The following is a 20,662-nucleotide window of genomic DNA, read 5'->3' as shown; positions in this document are numbered from 1 at the left end:
AAGGTCGTCCACAAGCTTTAGGGGTGTGTCTATGGGAAGGTCGTCCACAAGCTTTAGGGGTGTGTCTATGGGAAGGTCGTCCACAAGCTTTAGGGGTGTGTCTATGGGAAGGTCGTCCACAAGGTTTAGGGGTGTGTCTATGGGAAGGTCGTCCACAAGCTTTAGGGGTGTGTCTATGGGAAGGTCGTCCACAAGGTTTAGGGGTGTGTCTATGGGAAGTCGTCCACAAGCTTTAGGGGTGTGTCTATGGGAAGGTCGTCCACAAGCTTTAGGGGTGTGTCTATGGGAAGGCCGTCCACAAGGTTTAGGGGTGTGTCTATGGGAAGGTCGTCCACAAGGTTTAGGGGTGTGTCTATGGGAAGGTCGTCCACAAGGTTTAGGGGTGTGTCTATGGGAAGGTCGTCCACAAGCTTTAGGGGTGTGTCTATGGGAAGGTCGTCCACAAGGTTTAGGGGTGTGTCTATGGGAAGGTCGTCCACAAGGTTTAGGGGTGTGTCTATGGGAAGTCGTCCACAAGCTTTAGGGGTGTGTCTATGGGAAGGCCGTCCACAAGCTTTAGGGGTGTGTCTATGGGAAGGCTGTCCACAAGCTTTAGGGGTGTGTCTATGGGAAGGTCGTCCACAAGGTTTAGGGGTGTGTCTATGGGAAGGTCGTCCACAAGCTTTAGGGGTGTGTCTATGGGAAGGTCGTCCACAAGCTTTAGGGGTGTGTCTATGGGAAGGCCGTCCACAAGGTTTAGGGGCGTGTCTATGGGAAGGCCGTCCACAAGGTTTAGGGGTGTGTCTATGGGAAGGCCGTCCACAAGCTTTAGGGGTGTGTCTATGGGAAGGCCGTCCACAAGCTTTAGGGGTGTGTCTATGGGAAGGTCGTCCACAAGCTTTAGGGGTGTGTCTATGGGAAGGCCGTCCACAAGGTATAGGGGTGTGTCTATGGGAAGGCCGTCCACAAGGTTTAGGGGTGTGTCTATGGGAAGGTCGTCCACAAGCTTTAGGGGTGTGTCTATGGGAAGGTCGTCCACAAGCTTTAGGGGTGTGTCTATGGGAAGGCCGTCCACAAGGTTTAGGGGCGTGTCTATGGGAAGGCCGTCCACAAGGTTTAGGGGTGTGTCTATGGGAAGGCCGTCCACAAGCTTTAGGGGTGTGTCTATGGGAAGGCCGTCCACAAGCTTTAGGGGTGTGTCTATGGGAAGGTCGTCCACAAGGTTTAGGGGTGTGTCTATGGGAAGGTCGTCCACAAGGTTTAGGGGTGTGTCTATGGGAAGTCGTCCACAAGCTTTAGGGGTGTGTCTATGGGAAGGTCGTCCACAAGCTTTAGGGGTGTGTCTATGGGAAGGTCGTCCACAAGCTTTAGGGGTGTGTCTATGGGAAGGCCGTCCACAAGGTTTAGGGGTGTGTCTATGGGAATGTTTGACCGTTCTTCCAGAAGCCCATTTGTGAGGTCAGGAGCTGATGTTGGACGAGAAGGCCTGGCTCACAGTCTCCTCTCTAATTCATCCCAAAGGTGTTCTATGGGGTTGAGGTCAGGACTCTGTGCAGCTGCAATGGGGCGGAGCCAACTCAATATTGAACCCCCCAGACTAAGACTGGGGGGTCATTAAAGGTCATGTGTGTGTATAGGGGGGTCCCAATACTGTTGGTAATATAGTGTATATATAGAGGAGGGGAAGTGTGTATAGGGGGGTGTCCCAATACTTTTGGTGAGAGATTATATAGAGGAGGGGGAGGGGACGTGTGTATAGGGGGGGGGGGTCCCAATACCTTTGGTGAGAGATTACACACACACACAGGAGATTTGGGGGGGCGTCCCAATACCTTTGGTGAGAGATTACACACACACACACACACACAGGAGATTTGGGGGGGGCGTCCCAATACTTTTGGTGAGATCACACACACACACACAGGAGATTTGGGGGGGGTCCCAATACTTTTGGTGAGATCACACACACACACACAGGAGATTTGGGGGGGGTCCCAATACTTTTGGTGAGATCACACACACACACAGGAGATTTGGGGGGGCATCCCAATACTTTTGGTGAGATCACACACACACACAGGAGATTTGGGGGGGGGGCGTACCTTCTGCATGCAGATATCAGCGATGATGGAGAGGGGGATGGTAAGACTCAGAGCCAGGGTGCCGATCAGAGACGATGTCAGGAAGCAGCCCCTATAATACACAGAGAGCCCCCCGTTATTCCCATGACACTGATTGGGGTCCCCCCATACGGCCGCACACACAGGAGACGCTCAGGACACAGATGTGGGTGTTTGTCGCCATCTGGTGGATAAAAGGCAGAACAGCAAATCATCTAAAAATAAATTTTCTGGATTTTCCGAGTCCCTGGAAAACCGACCAACACTGCCGGGGGGGGGGGGGGGGAGCCAACCGAACCCTCAAATCCACAAAGAAAGGCTTTACTACCGGAGGGAACAAATCACCAAACCAGGGGAGCCCCCCGAAGAACTGGGGCGAGTCTCTAGAAGGAACACAGGAGACAGGAGACCCGTCCACGGCAAGATCACAGGATGGAGAAGAGACCATCAGGAGAAAGTAATCCCAATATAATTAAGCCCGTGGGACACGGAGAGGTGGGGGGACGGCTCAGAGTCTCGGTGGCTCGCAGTCCAGGCACCTGGCAGACTTCATTGTCGGGATGACGCGGTGCCTGGACTGAAATCCGTGATATCAGCAGAGAGCAGACTTCAGCCCGCTGTCTGCTGAAAACAGGTCACAGGAGTGCAAAACAAACTTCTGTCCATAGCGGTCCAGCCAAACGAGCTTCCGCCGTACTTCTCCTTTAAGAGCCGATATTCTACAGCCATGAGGAAAAAGCCGGAGAGAGCTGGCGTGGAGGACTTTGGCCCAGTAGACGTGGCCTGTAGGGTGGAGGGCTATGGCCCAGTAGACGTGGCCTGTAGGGTGGAGGGCTATGGCCCAGTAGACGTGGCCTGTAGGGTGGAGGGCTATGGCCCAGTAGACGTGGCCTGTAGGGTGGAGGGCTATGGCCCAGTAGACGTGGCCTGTAGGGTGGAGGGCTATGGCCCAGTAGACGTGGCCTGTAGGGTGGAGGGCTTTGGCCCAGTAGATGTGGCCTGTAGAGTGGAGGGCTTTGGGCCAGAAGGCGTGGCCTGTAGGGTGGAGGGCTTTGGGACAGAAGACGTGGCCTGTAGGGTGGAGGGCTTTGGGCCAGTAGACGTGGCCTGTAGGGTGGAGGGCTTTGGCCCAGTAGACGTGGCCTGTAGGGTGGAGGGCTTTGGCCCAGTAGACGTGGCCTGTAGGGTGGAGGGCTTTGGCCCAGTAGATGTGGCCTGTAGGGTGGAGGGCTTTGGCCCAGTAGATGTGGCCTGTAGGGTGGAGGGCTTTGGGCCAGAAGGCATGGCTTGTAGGGTGGAGGGCTTTGGGCCAGAAGGCGTGGCTTGTAGGGTGGAGGGCTTTGGGCCAGTAGACGTGGCCTGTAGGGTGGAGGGCTTTGGCCCAGTAGACATGGCCTGTAGGGTGGAGGGCTTTGGCCCAGTAGATGTGGCCTGTAGGGTGGAGGGCTTTGGCCCAGTAGATGTGGCCTGTAGGGTGGAGGGCTTTGGGCCAGAAGGCATGGCTTGTAGGGTGGAGGGCTTTGGGCCAGAAGGCGTGGCTTGTAGGGTGGAGGGTTTTGGGCCAGAAGGAGTGGCCTGTAGGGTGGAGGGCTTTGGGCCAGTAGACGTGGCCTGTAGGGTGGAGGGCTTTGGGCCAGAAGGCGTGGCCTGTAGGGTGGAGGGCTTTGGGCCAGAAGCCGTGGCCTGTAGGGTGGAGGGCTTTGGGCCAGAAGACGTGGCTTGTAGGGTGGAGGGCTTTGGGCCAGTAGACGTGGTCTGTAGGGTGGAGGGCTTTGGCCCAGTAGATGTGGCCTGTAGGGTGGAGGGCTTTGGCCCAGTAGATGTGGCCTGTAGGGTGGAGGGCTTTGGCCCAGTAGATGTGGCCTGTAGGGTGGAGGGCTTTGGGCCAGAAGGCATGGCTTGTAGGGTGGAGGGCTTTGGGCCAGAAGGCGTGGCTTGTAGGGTGGAGGGTTTTGGGCCAGAAGGAGTGGCCTGTAGGGTGGAGGGCTTTGGGCCAGTAGACGTGGCCTGTAGGGTGGAGGGCTTTGGGCCAGAAGGCGTGGCCTGTAGGGTGGAGGGCTTTGGGCCAGAAGCCGTGGCCTGTAGGGTGGAGGGCTTTGGGCCAGAAGACGTGGCCTGTAGGGTGGAGGGCTTTGGGCCAGTAGACGTGGTCTGTAGGGTGGAGGGCTTTGGCCCAGTAGATGTGGCCTGTAGGGTGGAGGGCTTTGGCCCAGTAGATGTGGTCTGTAGGGTGGAGAGCTTTGGCCCAGTAGATGTGGCCTGTAGGGTGGAGGGCTTTGGGCCAGAAGGCGTGGCTTGTAGGGTGGAGGGTTTTGGGCCAGAAGGAGTGGCCTGTAGGGTGGAGGGCTTTGGGCCAGTAGACGTGGTCTGTAGGGTGGAGGGCTTTGGGCCAGAAGGCGTGGCCTGTAGGGTGGAGGGCTTTGGGCCAGAAGGCGTGGCCTGTAGGGTGGAGGGCTTTGGGCCAGAAGGCGTGGCCTGTAGGGTGGAGGGCTTTGGGCCAGAAGGCGTGGCCTGTAGGGTGGAGGGCTTTGGGCCAGAAGGCGTGGCCTGTAGGGTGGAGGGCTTTGGGCCAGAAGGCGTGGCCTGTAGGGTGGAGGGCTTTGGGCCAGAAGGCGTGGCCTGTAGGGTGGAGGGCTTTGGGCCAGAAGGCGTGGCTTGTAGGGTGGAGGGCTTTGGGCCAGAAGGCGTGGCCTGTAGGGTGGAGGGCTTTGGGCCAGAAGGCATGGCCTGTAGGGTGGAGGGCTTTGGGCCAGAAGGCGTGGCTTGTAGGGTGGAGGGCTTTGGGCCAGAAGGCGTGGCCTGTAGGGTGGAGGGTGTGACGGTAGTAGAATGATATCCCCTGTCAAACGTTCCCTTCTTCCCATAAAGAAAATCACCCAATATCCCACGAGGAGGAATATTCCTGGAATCACCCAATAAGCCACACATGAGCCAAGCTTACTGCTGGAACAAGACACTCTTTAATGGCAGCTTGCTGCTGGTATATATGCAGTTTACAAGCTGAATCCTCAATCACAGAACAATGAACTCTCCACCCCCTTTCCACACACAGTGGGGGCTCTCATACAGATTATAGGCAGACACTTCGGCGCCGACTCTGAAGACACATTTCTTTAGATAATGACATCAGTGAAGGTAATTACTAGTTGTAACAGAATACATTATCTAGACAGCTTGGCCCCGCATATAGAAGAGGTAATTACCACAATGAAGCAATCAGAATACTTAACATGAGCCCCTTATCTAATCACAGTAAACACAGGTTTCCTTCACACACACACACACACACACAATAGATCAATTACCCTTTCAAATAGGGAGCTGGCTGAGGAAGGGACATTAACATTTCAACAGAGGAATGAGTCACACCTGAAATCACCTGTTACCTCTAACACACACACAATTACTAGCAGGGAGAATTACACTGAAGCATATCCTTCACAGAGGGCTTTGGGCCAGAAGGTGTGGCCTGTAGGGTGGAGGGCTGTGGGCCAGTAGATGTGGCCTGTAGGGTGGAGGGCTTTGGGCCAGTAGACGTGGCCTGTAGGGTGGGGGGCTTTGGGCCAGTAGACGTGGCCTGTAGGGTGGGGGGCTTTGGGCCAGAAGGCGTGGCCTAGTAGAAGTGGCCTGTAGGGTGGAGGGCTTTGGGCCAGAAGGCGTGGCCTGTAGGGTGGAGGGTTTTGGGCCAGTAGATGTGGCCTGTAGGGTGGAGGGCTTTGGGCCAGAAGGCGTGGCCTGTAGGGTGGAGGGCTTTGGGCCAGAAGGCGTGGCCTGTAAGGTGGAGGGCTTTGGGCCAGAAGGTGTGGCCTGTAAGGTGGAGGACTTTGGCACAGTAGACGTTGTGAAGGACTTTTATGCAATTGCCTATATGCTTCAGTTTAATTCTCTCCCTGCTATTTTAATGTCTGTGTGTTATGTGTAGAAGGTGATTTCATGTGGACTCATCCCTCTGCATAACAGACTGTTGAAATGCTAATGTCCCATCCCCAGCCAGCTCTCTATTCTAAAGGGTAATTGATCTATTGTGTGTGTGAAGAAGACCTGTGTTTACCCTTAAGAGATGTGTATTGTATCGTCAGGCTAAATGATTAGATAATTGACTCATGTTAATTATTCTGATTGCTTTGTTGTAGTAATTAACTTCACTGATGTCATTATCTAAAGAAATGTGTCTTGTCAGGGTCGGCACCAGAGTGTCTACCTATAATCTGTATGGGAGCCCAGTGTGTGAAAGGGGGTGGAGATTTCATTGTTCTTTGATTGATGATTAGCTTGTAAAACTGTATATAACTAGCAGAATGCTGCCATTAAAGAGTGTCTTGTTCCAGCATTAAGCTTTGGCTCATGTGTGGATTATTCAGCGATTCCAGGGATTCCTACTCGTGGAATATTGGGTGATTTTCTTTTATGGGAAGAAGGGAATGCTTGACGGGGATATCATTCTAATACCGTCACAACTGGTTGGCAGCAGCGGGATTTTCCCTTCTACTCTCCTTTACACCCGGATTCCAAGCAGACACTGGGAACAGTGAATAGAAGGCTGGTACACCCGGCTTTAAAGAAATACACTGAAAGAACTACTGGAAGTTCGTGGAAGGATTGCTAGCAACAAAACCAAGCAGGTCATCATAGCAGAATTAATGGAGCAAGACCAGGAGAACTTGGTTGCAGCAACGCCAGCAGTACAAGAGATGGAGACACCAGTGATTCAGGAAGAGGAATCGCCAGCCAACAAAGTAATGAGAGAGAAGCTAGCATGGTTCGATCCGAACCCAACGGCGGATGTGGTGCTGAAAGTGATGGACCTGTTAGTGAAGGAGGCTAAACAAATAAGAGACGCAGAACTACAGAAGGCTAAAGAAATAAGAGACGCAGAACTACAGGAGGCTAAACAAATAAGAGACGCAGAACTACAGGAGGATAAACAAATAAGAGACGCAGAACTACAGAAAGATAAACAAATAAGAGACGCAGAACTACAGGAGGCTAAACAAATAAGAGACGCAGAGCTACAGGAGGATAAACAAATAAGAGACGCAGAGCTACAGGAGGCTAAACAAATAAGAGACGCAGAACTACAGGAGGATAAACAAATAAGAGACGCAGAACTACAGGAGGATAAACAAATAAGAGACGCAGAACTACAGGAGGATAAACAAAAAGGAGACGCAGAACTACAGGAGGCTAAACAAATAAGAGACGCAGAACTACAGGAGGATAAACAAATAAGAGACGCAGAACTACAGGAGGATAAACAAATAAGAGACGCAGAACTACAGGAGGATAAACAAAAAGGAGACGCAGAACTACAGGAGGCTAAACAAATAAGAGACGCAGAACTACAGAAGGATAAACAAATAAGAGACGCAGAACTACAGGAGGCCACAGACTCAGAACAACTATGCACCATGACGTGCGCGCGCACGTAAGGACGTGAGGACGCGTCACGCGTCACGCTCTCGGGTGAGGAGGAAGAGCTATGGGAGAGTCGGGAGGAAGGACGGACTGAAGCAGGAGAGGTGGCGACGTCCCCCCGGGTACACTTAGATGCCACAGAGCGGTCCGGTCGGCACTCCGGGGGAACGGCCGGGATCGTGAAATTCCGTCGCACCGAGAGCAGGGATCTGCGGCCTGCCACCCTGAGCCGTAGCCCGCCGCTGCATTAGGAGACAAAGCTGCAGACCGAGAGGGACAGCGGATGCTCAGGGAGGACGGCACCAGCTGACTTCACCCCCCCCAGCTAACCTGCACACCAGACCAGGGACATGAGTATAATGAGCCAGCAGCATTAAGCTGAGCTCCGGGAAAAACGCCAGCACCTTCCCTAACGGACCCAGGAGACATGAGGTATACTCTATGATTTTTTTGAACTGTGACCAAATATGTCTTAGGAAGAATTGGAGATATGGAGATTTGAAGGGACTGTAATCATCGGATCTCTGGAAACTTTTATGCCTAAGAGGAGATACTCAGGCTGGCTGTGGGGGAAAATTAACGGTGTTTTACTTGCTGCATGTTTCCCTATTTTTTTATTTTTTTTCTATGAGAAGTTGTGCCTAAATAGGGATAAGACACGGTTGTTAATTTCACTGGGGTCATTCAACCTGTAAGTTGGAGGGGGGCAGAGAAAAATCCTCCATTTGTTAACAGGAGGATTAAAATAGGGAGGGAACTGGGACTTATAACCGATAACAGACGCCTGCACTAAACATAAAGACAGATAAAACCATAGCTGTAAAAAGGTAGAACAGGCAAACCTGCAAACTTATATCAACATATTCTGTGCCTATTGCCCCGTATCATATATCACATCTTCATACTATATCACTTTAAAGTGGGAGACATCTTTTAGCATACCTCAGGTTGCCGTTGACTGAAGGACTTTCATAAATATCCCTCTCCCAGAGAGACCTAGGAGTCCCCCCCCTTGGAGCGAGACCGGGAGTCCATATTTTTTTTTTCTTTCCCTTTTTTCCTTTCTTCCTTTAAAAAAAAAAAAAAAAACCCAATCCGAAAGAAGGGGGTAAAGGGAAGAAGGATGTAAAATCTCTTCTTGTCCCTCTTGTTAAAAACCCCTATAGTGAACGTTGAATAGGGGTGCACGTGCAAAACTTACTCTCCTAGCTGAGGTGACTACCATTTCCCCTAGAAATTAGACCGGGGGACACCCTAATTCCACTATTCAATCATATGAAACAGAGGATTGGCCCTATGAGAAGGGGGGAGATGAAGGATTAAGTTCTAAAATAAAGGAAACGGCAAAAGGGGAAATAAATCTGGAAAATTGCTGGGAAACCCTGCTCAGGACTATAAGATCACTAGATACCCTGTATAAAAGGGGATAAACACATTGAAAGGGGGAAGGAAGAGGAGAGAAAGAGAAGAGGGGAGAAAGGAAAGAGGGGAAAAAAACTACACTACAAAACTTCCAGGAGGGATTGTACCCAGTATCTCATATGGGCTACCTCCATTCACATTAAGACCGCTGTTTTCCTGCGGGAAACTAAAAGGTCAAGCTGGGGAAGAGAATCAGAAGGAAAAAAATCGACATGAGCAGAATGACAAGCAGATCCACAAAAGGGGGACCCCCCACCACCCCAAGTAACATAACAGCAACAAGCTCAATAAGACCGTTCATGACTAGAGGAGAAAGCCCACGAGCTCTTGGAGCCCAGGGGGTAACAAAACAACAACAACAAGTAAACAAAGCGAAAAAGACTGAAAATAAGAAAGCCCAGAGCGAAACTTCAAGAGAAACATCCCTGGAACTAAGAGATGAAGGGTCCTCAGGAGGAGGACTGGAGGACAGCGAGAGGGAGGAACAAAGGTCAGACGCTCGGCCTCTCTCAAGGGGAGAAATGGCAGAGATGCTGCAAAAAATGGAAAACACGATAATGGGCGAAATACAGAATCTGCGGACCGACCTCGGCCATATGCTCTCCAGACTGGAATCATCAGAGGAACAAGTAGAGAAACAAGAGCAAGATTTAAACTTATTAAAAGATCAGATCACACAGATACAGCTACAACAGAGGCATACGCTCTATAAATTGGAAGACCAGGAGAACAGAAACCGGAGACAAAACCTGAGGATAAGGTTATTACCAGAGAAGAAAGGAGAGGACCTCAGGAAAATATCACAGACGATATTTAATTTACTATTGGGAAGACCGGCAGATAACCCAATTATGATTGAAAGGGTACACAGAGTTGGAAATCCGAAAAGAACGTCCCCAGAGCGAACCAGAGATGTTATAATAAGGTTCCGATACTATGAAGACAGGGAAGAAATCTGGAGGAAGCTGAGGGGACATCCCCCATTAGTTTTTGAAGGGGTGAATCTTCAGATCTTCACCGACGTGGCCCCTGAAACTTTGGCAAGAAGATGGCTGTTAAAACCGCTCCTGAAACAGATGATGGATCTGAATATCAAATACACTTGGGGGTTCCCCGCCTGTTTAATTGGGACAAGAGAGGGAAGATCGGCAATACTGAGATTCCCCGAGGATTTAAACGAGTTCTGTAGGAAACTGGACATTCGGGTGCCCGATCTCCCGGGCTGGAGTTGAGGGGAGAAGTGGAGTGAGAGAGGGGGCTCTATTTAGAGACCCCCTCCCACTCTGTCCCTTTCTTTTCCAGCCTGGTCGGTCTTTAGATACAATATATATTCTTTTTTTTTGTTTTCAGACCCTTTCCGTTTATTCCGGATGGTTCCCTTGGTCGGCTTTGTTCCTTTCTTTTTGATTTCTTTTTGATTTTTTCTTTCTTTCTTTTCCTTTCTCCCCCTTTTTCCTTCGGGACCCGAGAGGGTTCCCGGGGGATAGGGGGGAGATAGGTGTAACCGACCCTCCACCCCCTCTATCCAAAAGATAGGGGAGAGGGAGGAAAATCCCAAAAAAAACCTCACCCAAAGTGTTCTGAACCAAGACATGGTAGTTGGTTCAGGGGCCTTTAATAGGCCAAATGGGGAAGTGGGAGGAGGGGAGGGGGGAGGGGAGAAGGGGGGGGAAAGGTTAGAGGGGGGAGAGGGGGGAGGGAAGGTCGATACCCCGTCTCACCCAGACAACCAGAAGAGAGCGTAACTAATAGAAAGGAAAATTGTAGACCCAGCCTTTGGGACGATGGAAGGAAATATTATAAATCACGAAGATGCCAGTAATTAAATGCCTCTCATATAATGTAAAGGGTCTAAATAGCCCTTCTAAGAGACATAAGGTGTTAAAGGAATTAAAATACTATAGGACAGATATCGCTTTCCTACAAGAAACCCATCTTACACTAGGATCAAATACAAGGATATACTCACCTGACTTCCCTACTTGGTTTTATGGGGACACCATCTCCAAGAGGGCCAGAGGAGTAGCAATCGGGTTAGCTAAAGGAACTAGATTTGTACTAACAGATAGACTAACAGATCCGGAAGGGAGATTCCTCTTTCTGAGAGGGAAGTTGGAGGAGGAAGAGTATACCCTTGCAAACGTGTATGCGCCTAACACTTCCCCGTTGAAATACTTTTTGGGAATATTGGGGAAATTAAAAGATTATAGTAGGGGAAAGATAATACTAGGAGGAGACCTAAATTTCGGCATGGATCCGAAAGTCGATAAGTCACATCAAACATCAGAAACGCAGGGTACACAATTAAGAAAAGTTAAAGAAAGTTTACATAGAAGTCAGTTAGTAGACACATGGAGGATCTTCAACCCAAACCAGCGAGACTACACTTTTTTTTCTCAGGTACATGGCAGCTACTCTCGAATCGACCACATCTTGGTTGACCATAGAATACTGGAGGAGGTGGTCGAGACGAGAATAGAGCCCATGACGATCTCTGACCACGCGCCCATTAGTATATCAATAAACATTGTATGCAATCAAAGGCCCTACCAAAACTGGAGATTAAATGAAGATCTATTGATCGAAGAGAAAAGTATAACTAGGGTTAAAAAAGAACTAGAAGAATATTTTAAGATAAATGAGACAGAGGAAATCTCGGCAGCAACCCTATGGGACGCCCACAAGGCAGTGATTAGAGGGGTCTTGATCTCGGAAGGAGCAAGGAGAAAAAAGGAAGCGATCAGTAAAAAAGTAAAACTAATAGACGAGATTTTCAACTTAGAGCAAAAGCATAAGAAAGATGGAAAGCAACAAGATCTATACTTGGCCCTAGTCAATAAACGAAACGAACTTAAAGATCTCATAGATCAAGAAACAAAAAAGGAATTCAACTTAATAGCAAGGGAGAGATACAGGTGGGGAAATAAAACAAGTAAACATCTGGCACGGATGGTGAAAAAAAAAAAAATCAAGGAACTATATCGACAAAATTAAAAACGATAAAGGGGAGGTATTACATACAACAAAAGATATCGCCGAAACATTCAGACTATACTACGAAAAACTATACTCAGTAAAACAAAAGAACTGGCAGAAAGGAGAGAAAGAAAATAAGATCGCAACTTTTTTAAAAGAGGCAAGACTTTCAAAAATTAGTCAACTAGAGGCCGAGGAGATAGATAGACCAATCACAGAAAATGAAATCAAAATAGCATTAACAAGCTCAGCCTCAGGCAAAAGCCCAGGCCCAGATGGCTTTACAGTAATGTATTACAAAAAATGTAAGGAGATATTATTACCAAGGATATGCCAGTACTTTAATGGCTTGGGGAAAAAATACAAACTAAGTAAGGAGGCCTCCGAGGCAACCATCACTGTCATCCCAAAAGAAGGTAAGGACATCGGGAGCTGCTCGGGCTACCGACCGATATCCTTGCTTAACACTGACATAAAATTGTTTGCAAGGGTATTGGCCGGGAGAGTTAGGCAGGTAATGACTAAACTGGTACACCCAGATCAGACGGGTTTTGTTCAAGGGCGAGAGGGGAGAGACAATGGAGTAAGAACACTTCTGATAATCCGGAGATTGAGAGCAATGGGATCCCCAGGCCTACTCCTGTCGATAGACGCAGAGAAAGCGTTCGACAGGGTAGACTGGGGATTTATGCTTGCTACCCTAAAGGATATGGGGTTTGGCCAGGGGATGATGAACTGGGTGGATACCCTATATCAGTCCCCTATGGCCAAAATAAAAATAAATGGTAGTCTTTCGCAAACATTCCAAATGAGAAATGGAACGAGGCAGGGGTGCCCCCTGTCACCATTGCTGTTCGTGATATCAATGGAACCATTCCTAGCCAAGATCCGTAATTGCCAAAAAATAAAAAGGGATCAAAATAGGAGAAGAGGAACATAAGCTCGCAGCTTTTGCGGACGATGTCCTCTTCTATTTAACAGAACCCAAAACATCAATCCCTAATTTATTAAACTTATGCAATGAATATGGGGAATTTTCAAACTTGAAATTAAATATCACTAAAACAGAGATCATGAGTATAAACATAAGAAAGATAGAAGAAAAACTCCTGAAAGAGAATTATCGCTTTGCTTGGGTAAGGGAACTTAAATATCTGGGGATTCTGTTAGCTAAATCAATCAAAAAAACTTATGCGATAAACTTTATCCCACTGTTAAACGAAATTAAGAAAGAAACAAAAAGGGTGGAAAACAGAGCAATATCGTGGATAGGACGAATCAATTACTGCAAAATGGTTATCATGCCCAAGATCTTATACAAATTTCAGATGATCCCTATAGCTCTACCAGGAAGGCTGCTCTCAGCCCTTAATAAACTAATTATGAATTATATATGGAAAAACAGGAAACATAGGATATCACTCCAGACATTAAGACAACCAAAAAAGAAGGGAGGGCTTGCTGTTCCAGATGTTAGGAGATATCACGAGGCGGTTATGTTAACAAGAGTGGTGGAGTGGGCCAGAGTCAACACAGAAAAAAGGTGGGTAAGCTTAGAAAACGAATTAACACAGGTAAGGTTGGATAAGATTATATGGAACCCCCCCCCCAATTTAGGACACTGGATATTAATGCACATGAGATAACAAAAAATGCACTCAAAATATGGGACACAGTCTATAAAAAAATTGTGAAGGAATATAATTCACCCCTCATAGCACTGAAGAATAACGATTACTTTGCACCGGGTAAGACACAAGTAGGGGGTCACTGGATTAAAAAAGACACGGCACAACTAAGGGATATAATGAACGGGGATCACATTAAAACACTGCAGGAGTTAAAACTTAATAAAAATTTAATGGAAATCAATGAATGGAGGTACCAGCAGCTAAACCACTTCATTCAAGATCTCCCACACCCATTGAGATCAGAGGATCAGTTGTCGGAACTGGAAAAAATTTGTACGACAGAAAGAACCAAAGGAACCATTTCTATACTAAACAAGATTCTACTGAAGATAGGAGAGCGGAGTTTACCTCCATTCATTGAAAAGTGGGAAAGGGAATTGGGCTCACAGCGAGATAAGGCTACAATAGAGAAAATGTTGACTCTGACACACTCTTCCGCGGTAGATAGCCGCACGGCGGAAATGTGCTTCAAATGTATCGCCGGGTGGTACATGACACCGGACAAATTAAAAAGATTTAATGAAGAGCAGACAGGGGATTGCTGGAGGGGTTGCGGATCACCAGGAAATATGGCTCACCTTTGGTGGGAATGCCCAAAGATAAAAAAGTACTGGGAAAATATATTGGGTTGTGTGGAAGAGATCACAATGAAAAAGATAAAGATGGACCCATGGGTTGTCCTATTCCATGGGGGAGAAGAAGGCATAAAAAGGTATAGGGAAACACTTACACCGCATCTCTTAAACGCCGCCAAGAGATTAATCCCAAGGAGGTGGCAAGATACAGAGTGCCCCCAAACCTGGGAATGGATTGATGCGGTCGAAGAAACATACAAAATGGAAGAATTGAAAGAGGGCTTAGAGGGTAATAACATATTACAAAGCACAAAATGGGAAAATTGGAGGACCTTTAAGAGATCATGGAGTTACGCAGAAAAGTTAAGGGAAGAAACCTAAAAGATTCCCTAGAAGAAAATTAGAAAGAACTAGAGGTTTCAGAGTACGTCTAGGGTGAGACGGGGGGGGGGGAGGGGAGGGGAAGGGGGGTAAAAATTTGGAAGGATATACTTTTGATGTCTCCCTCTCTCTGTTACTCTCTAAGCAGATAGAGTAAACATACCCGTATATACACTCATATAAAAAAAAAAAAAAAAAAAAAAGACTCACATATAGAAAAGCGACACTAATGATGCGAAACCAAATTAGAGATGCAATGGGCTGGCACGCAGAACATGAGCATTAAATATGCACTCTATGAGGTAGAGTCTGAAGTGAAAAGAAAGAAAAAAAAAAAAAAGAACTACAGGAGGCTAAACAAATAAGAGACGCAAAACTACAGAAGGATAAACAAATAAGAGACACAGAACTACAGGAGGATAAACAAATAAGAGACGCAGAACTACAGAAGGATAAACAAATAAGAGACGCAGAACTACAGGAGGATAAACATATAAGAGACGCAGAACTACAGAAGGATAAACAAATAAGAGACGAAGAACTACAGAAGGCTAAACAAATAAGAGACGCAGAGCTACAGGAGGATAAACAAATAAGAGACGCAGAACTACAGGAGGATAAACAAATAAGAGACACAGAACTACAGGAGGCTAAAGAAATAAGAGACGCAGAACTACAGAAGGATAAACAAATAAGAGACGCAGAACTACAGGAGGATAAATAAATAAGAGACGCAGAACTACAGGAGGATAAACAAATAAGAGACACAGAACTACAGGAGGATAAACAAATAAGAGACGCAGAACTACAGAAGGATAAACAAATAAGAGACGCAGAACTACAGGAGGATAAACATATAAGAGACGCAGAACTACAGGAGGATAAACAAATAAGAGACGAAGAACTACAGAAGGCTAAACAAATAAGAGACGCAGAGCTACAGGAGGATAAACAAATAAGAGACGCAGAACTACAGAAGGATAAACAAATAAGAGACGCAGAACTACAGGAGGCTAAACAAATAAGAGACGCAGAACTACAGAAGGATAAACAAATAAGAGACGCAGAACTACAGGAAGCTAAACAAATAAGAGAGACGCAGAACTACAGAAGGATAAACAAATAAGAGACGCAGAGCTACAGAAGGATAAACAAATAAGAGACGCAGAACTACAGGAGGATAAACAAATAAGAGACGCAGAGCTACAGAAGGCTAAAGAAATAAGAGACGCGGAGCTACAGAAGGATAAACAAATAAGGGACGCAGAACTACAGGAGGATAAACAAATAAGAGACGCAGAACTACAGTTAAAACTGGCAGCAGTCCAACAAGCAGCCGCACCTTCTCCGAACAGTGAGTACAGCACAGCAGACACAAGGAAGATTCCGTTTAGCGCTTTTAAAGCTTTTGATGAAAAGGACTGTGAAATTGATAACTACTTGGCGGATTTTGAGCGACAATGTAACCTGCACCGAATAGCTAGAGGAGAGTGGGTTGCAATATTGTCAGGCAAACTGTCAGGCAAAGCTTCTGATGCTTTCCGGACTGTGCCAGATCAGGATATCCATAGCTACGCCAGGGTTAAAGAAGTGCTCCTGGCTCGTTATGCAGTAACCCCAGAGTCCCACCGACAGAAGTTCAGGGACTCACGCAAAACCACGGAAGACTCTTACGCGGAATGGGCATGCCAGTTATCCCTGTCGGCCTCTAACTGGGTTAACAGCAGCCAGGCCACCACCGCAGAGGACATTTTGCAACTAATGCTCCTGGAGCAATTTTACAATCACATCCAGACGGATGTCAAAGACTGGGTGAGAGATCGCAGGCCCATGACTCTACCAGAGGCCGCAAAGTTGGCGGATGAATATGCGGATACTCGCAAGACGAACCAGGTCACACCACAGGTACAACCTCCACGACCAACGGCGCCCTCACACCCACCAGCCGCTAGATACCAACCTCCTAACAGACCGGTGACATCTAGCCCTCGCTATCCACGCCAGGAGGACAACGAACAACGCTGCTTCCGGTGCAAACAGCTGGGTCACTTCAAGCAGATTTGCCCCATGAACGACAACACCAGGTCAAATTGGTCTCAACCTGGGTACCGCCCACCAGCAGCAGCCCATTGTGTAGACTCGGCTTGGGATCCCCAGGAGCTGGGTCAGGAAGAACCATTGGGCACCCCTTACGAAGTCCTCACGGTACAATCTGTTATTACGGACAACAGGGAACACCATTGTCAGCTAGTCATGGGCGACAGCCATGAGCCGGAGGGGCCCTGGAGGGAGCTGGGCAGAAAGAGGCACCGCCGGCCACCCTCCAAGAAGAAGAGGTCCTGGAAGCCGTATAACAAGCTGACCTGGGAGGAGAAGAAGCGACTGGAGGAGAGGGAGTCGCAGCGGGCGTCCCAGATGCGGGCCGAGATGTTCGCCAAGGGCCCACCGGTGGCCCCTTACACCACCACCCAGTTCCTGATGATGAAGTACCATGTGGAGAGCCTGCAGGACATGAGCAAGCAAGAGCTGATCCGTGAGTACATAGAGCTGGAGGAGTGCATAGGCCGCATGGAGGAGGAGAACAACCGCCTGAGGTCACAGCAGGCCGACCCCCCCAGGCTCCATGAACTGGAGATGGAGCTGGAGAAGCTCAAAGAGGAGAACCGGCGGCTGCGGAGGGAGCAGGGGGTGGCTGACCCTATGGGGCACTGATTCCCCCCCCCCCCGGACTCTGAGCACCAGTGCTACAGCATTTCAACAAATATCAATTTTTCTTTTTATGAATCTCCTGTGATTGTCACTTCAGAGCCATAACCTGCCCCTCCCATAGCGGGACACCTAGACGGCGGCGCACAGACCCATTCGCCGTCTTCACACTGACTTCTGGTGACTCTGCAGATCGCACAAAGACTTGGGGACTGACCGGCGTGTGATCTGACGACCCGGTGCCACACCTTACCTTTATGGCCGGGCTTTCACTCTCATCCCCGATCACAACCCCTTGGTGTGGCTTAACCGGGTTTCAGGGGACAACGCCCGTTTGCTACGCTGGAGCTTGGCCTTACAGCCCTATGACTTTGCGATTCATTATCGCCCAGGCAAGCAAAACGGGAATGCCGATGGATTGTCACGCCAAACGGAGTTAACCTCGGACTAAAAGCTCTGAACCCGTCAACCCTACTGGACCAGGGAAGGTCCAACCGAGTTGCCGGAGCAGGGAGAAAAAGGGGGGCCATTGTGAAGGATGCTTCAGTGTAATTCTCCCTGCTAGTAATGTTGTGTGTGTGTTACAGGATTTCAGGTGTGACTCACTCCTCGGCTAACAGGCTGTTGATATGGTAATGACCCTTCCTCAGCCAGTCCTATTTCAAAGTCTATTGTGTGTGTGTGAAGAAGCCCTGTGGTTACTGTTTACTGTGCTTAGAAGTGGCTCATGTTAATTATTCTGATTGCTTAATTGTGGTAATTATCTCTTCTATATGCGGGGCCAGGCTGTCTAGATAATGTATTCTGTACAACTAGTAATTACCTTCACTGATGTCATTATCTAAAGAAATGTGTTTTCAGGGTCGGCTCCGAAATGTCTGCCCATGATCTGTATGGAAGCCCCAGTGTGAGGAGGGGGCGGAGATTTGTCATTGTAACAGTTTTGGAAATTACACCACGTGTGTTATACCATTAAAGTCTGTCTTGTTCCAGCAGTAAGCTCTGACTCATGTGTGGCTTATTGGGTGATTCCAGGAATATTCCTCCTCGTGGAATATGGGGTGATTTTCTTTATGGGGAGAAGGGAAGACTTTGACGGGGATATCATACCAATACCGTCACAGTCACCAATTAGAAGTCTTATAAAGGAAGTGCCGATCGGCGATACTTACCAGAGCCAAAGGAACTCGGAGAGCACGGTGCCCACAAGGCCATTGATCACCAGATAAATCCACACCAGATTATTAGGAAATTCAAAGGCTTCGATCTTCGTGTAATGGAGCAAGAAAAAGCCGGGCCACAGCAGGAGGAGATTAAAGAGTCCAACAAATCCTGCAACACCAAAAGGACAAAGATCATCAGAACCGGAGGAGAAGCCCGACACACACAGAGAGGATGGGAGGAGAAGCCCGACACACAGAGAGACTGGGAGGAGAAGCCCGACACACAGAGAGACTGGGAGGAGAAGCCCGACACACAGAGACTGGGAGGAGAAGCCCGACACACACAGAGAAACTGGGAGGAGAAGCCCGACACACACAGAGAGGATGGGAGGAGAAGCCCGACACACACAGAGAGGATGGGAGGAGAAGCCCGACACACACAGAGAGGATGGGAGGAGAAGCCAGACACACAGAGACTGGGAGGAGAAGCCCGACACACAGAGAGACAGGGAGGAGAAGCCCGACACACACAGAGAAACTGGGAGGAGAAGCCCGACACACACAGAGAGGATGGGAGGAGAAGCCCCACACACAGAGAGACTGGGAGGAGAAGCCCGACACACACAGAGACTGGGAGGAGAAGCCCGACACACAGAGAGAAACTGGGAGGAGAAGCCCGACACACACAGAGAGGATGGGAGGAGAAGCCAGACACACAGAGACTGGGAGGAGAAGCCCGACACACAGAGAGACAGGGAGGAGAAGCCCGACACACACAGAGAAACTGGGAGGAGAAGCCCGACACACACAGAGAGGATGGGAGGAGAAGCCCGACACACACAGAGAAACTGGGAGGAGAAGCCCGACACACAGACTGGGAAGAGAAGCCCGACACACAGACTGGGAAGAGAAGCCCGACATACAGAGAGACTGGGAGGAGAAGCCCAACACACACAGAGACTGGGAGGAGAAGCCCGACACACACAGAGAGACTGGGAGGAGAAGCCCGACACACAGACTGGGAAGAGAAGCCCGACACACAGACTGGGAAGAGAAGCCCGACATACAGAGAGACTGGGAGGAGAAGCCCAACACACACAGAGACTGGGAGGAGAAGCCCGACACACACAGAGACTGGGAGGAGAAGCCCGACACACACAGAGACTGGGAGGAGAAGCCCGACACACACAGAGACTGGGAGGAGAAGCCCGACACACACACACAGAGACTGGGAGGAGAAGCCCGACACACACAGAGACTGGGAGGAGAAGCCCGACACACACACACACAGAGACTGGGAGGAGAAGCCCGACACACACACAGAGACTGGGAGGAGAAGCCCGACACACACACAGAGACTGGGAGGAGAAGCCCGACACACAGAGAGACTGGGAGGAGAAGCCCGACACACACACAGAGACTGGGAGGAGAAGCCCGACACACACACAGAGACTGGAGGAACAACAACCAATAGGATTTGCCCTTTTCCCACCTAACACAAATATGATTGATTGTTGTGAAACAGACTTAATGTCCAATTCTTTCAAAGACAAAACTTTATACGTCACTTACCAAAAAACATGGGAATGTCCAACTTATCCTCGCGATCGACGTTCCTCTTTATCATAACGATGTAAACGGCGTAGAGCAGAGCGCCGAGCAACGACCACAGGGAGCCTGATAGGAGGAGAGACCGAGTACTATACACAGAGATCTGATAGGAGGAGGAGAGACCGAGTACTATACACAGAGATCTGATAGGAGGAGAGAGACCGAGTACTATACACAGAGATCTGATAGGAGGAGAGACCGAGTACTATACACAGAGATCTGATAGGAGGAGAGACCGAGTACTATACACAGAGATCTGATAGGAGGAGAGAGACCGAGTACTATACACAGAGATCTGATAGGAGGAGGAGAGACCGAGTACTATACACAGAGATCTGATAGGAGGAGAGAGACCGAGTACTATACACAGAGATCTGATAGGAGGAGAGACCGAGTACTATACACAGAGATCTGATAGGAGGAGAGACCGAGTACTATACACAGAGATCTGATAGGAGGAGGAGAGACCGAGTACTATACACAGAGATCTGATAGGAGGAGAGAGACCGAGTACTATACACAGAGATCTGATAGGAGGAGAGAGACCGAGTACTATACACAGAGATCTGATAGGAGGAGAGACCGAGTACTATACACAGAGATCTGATAGGAGGAGAGAGACC

The 20,662-nt window shown here is 48.8% G+C and overlaps 1 protein-coding gene across 1 annotated transcript in view; it reads right to left on the bottom strand.

Moving 5' to 3' along the window:
* Positions 1-20,105, bottom strand: part of SLC35F5 (solute carrier family 35 member F5) — a gene marked incomplete at its 5' end in the record, with an annotated part of 29,373 nt that extends 9,268 nt beyond the window's left edge. The window contains 3 exon segments of the mRNA XM_040358361.1: positions 2,082-2,172; positions 18,438-18,597; positions 20,001-20,105. Coding sequence (XP_040214295.1) covers positions 2,082-2,172; positions 18,438-18,597; positions 20,001-20,105 — 356 coding nt within the window.
* Between the last annotated feature and the right edge of the window lie 557 nt (positions 20,106-20,662).

This window comes from Rana temporaria, chromosome 6 (assembly GCF_905171775.1).
Source record: "Rana temporaria chromosome 6, aRanTem1.1, whole genome shotgun sequence".
Lineage (NCBI taxonomy): Eukaryota > Metazoa > Chordata > Amphibia > Anura > Ranidae > Rana > Rana temporaria.
The sequence above is the reverse complement of the archived record's forward strand: the minus strand, read 5'-3'. Positions and strand labels throughout refer to the sequence as shown.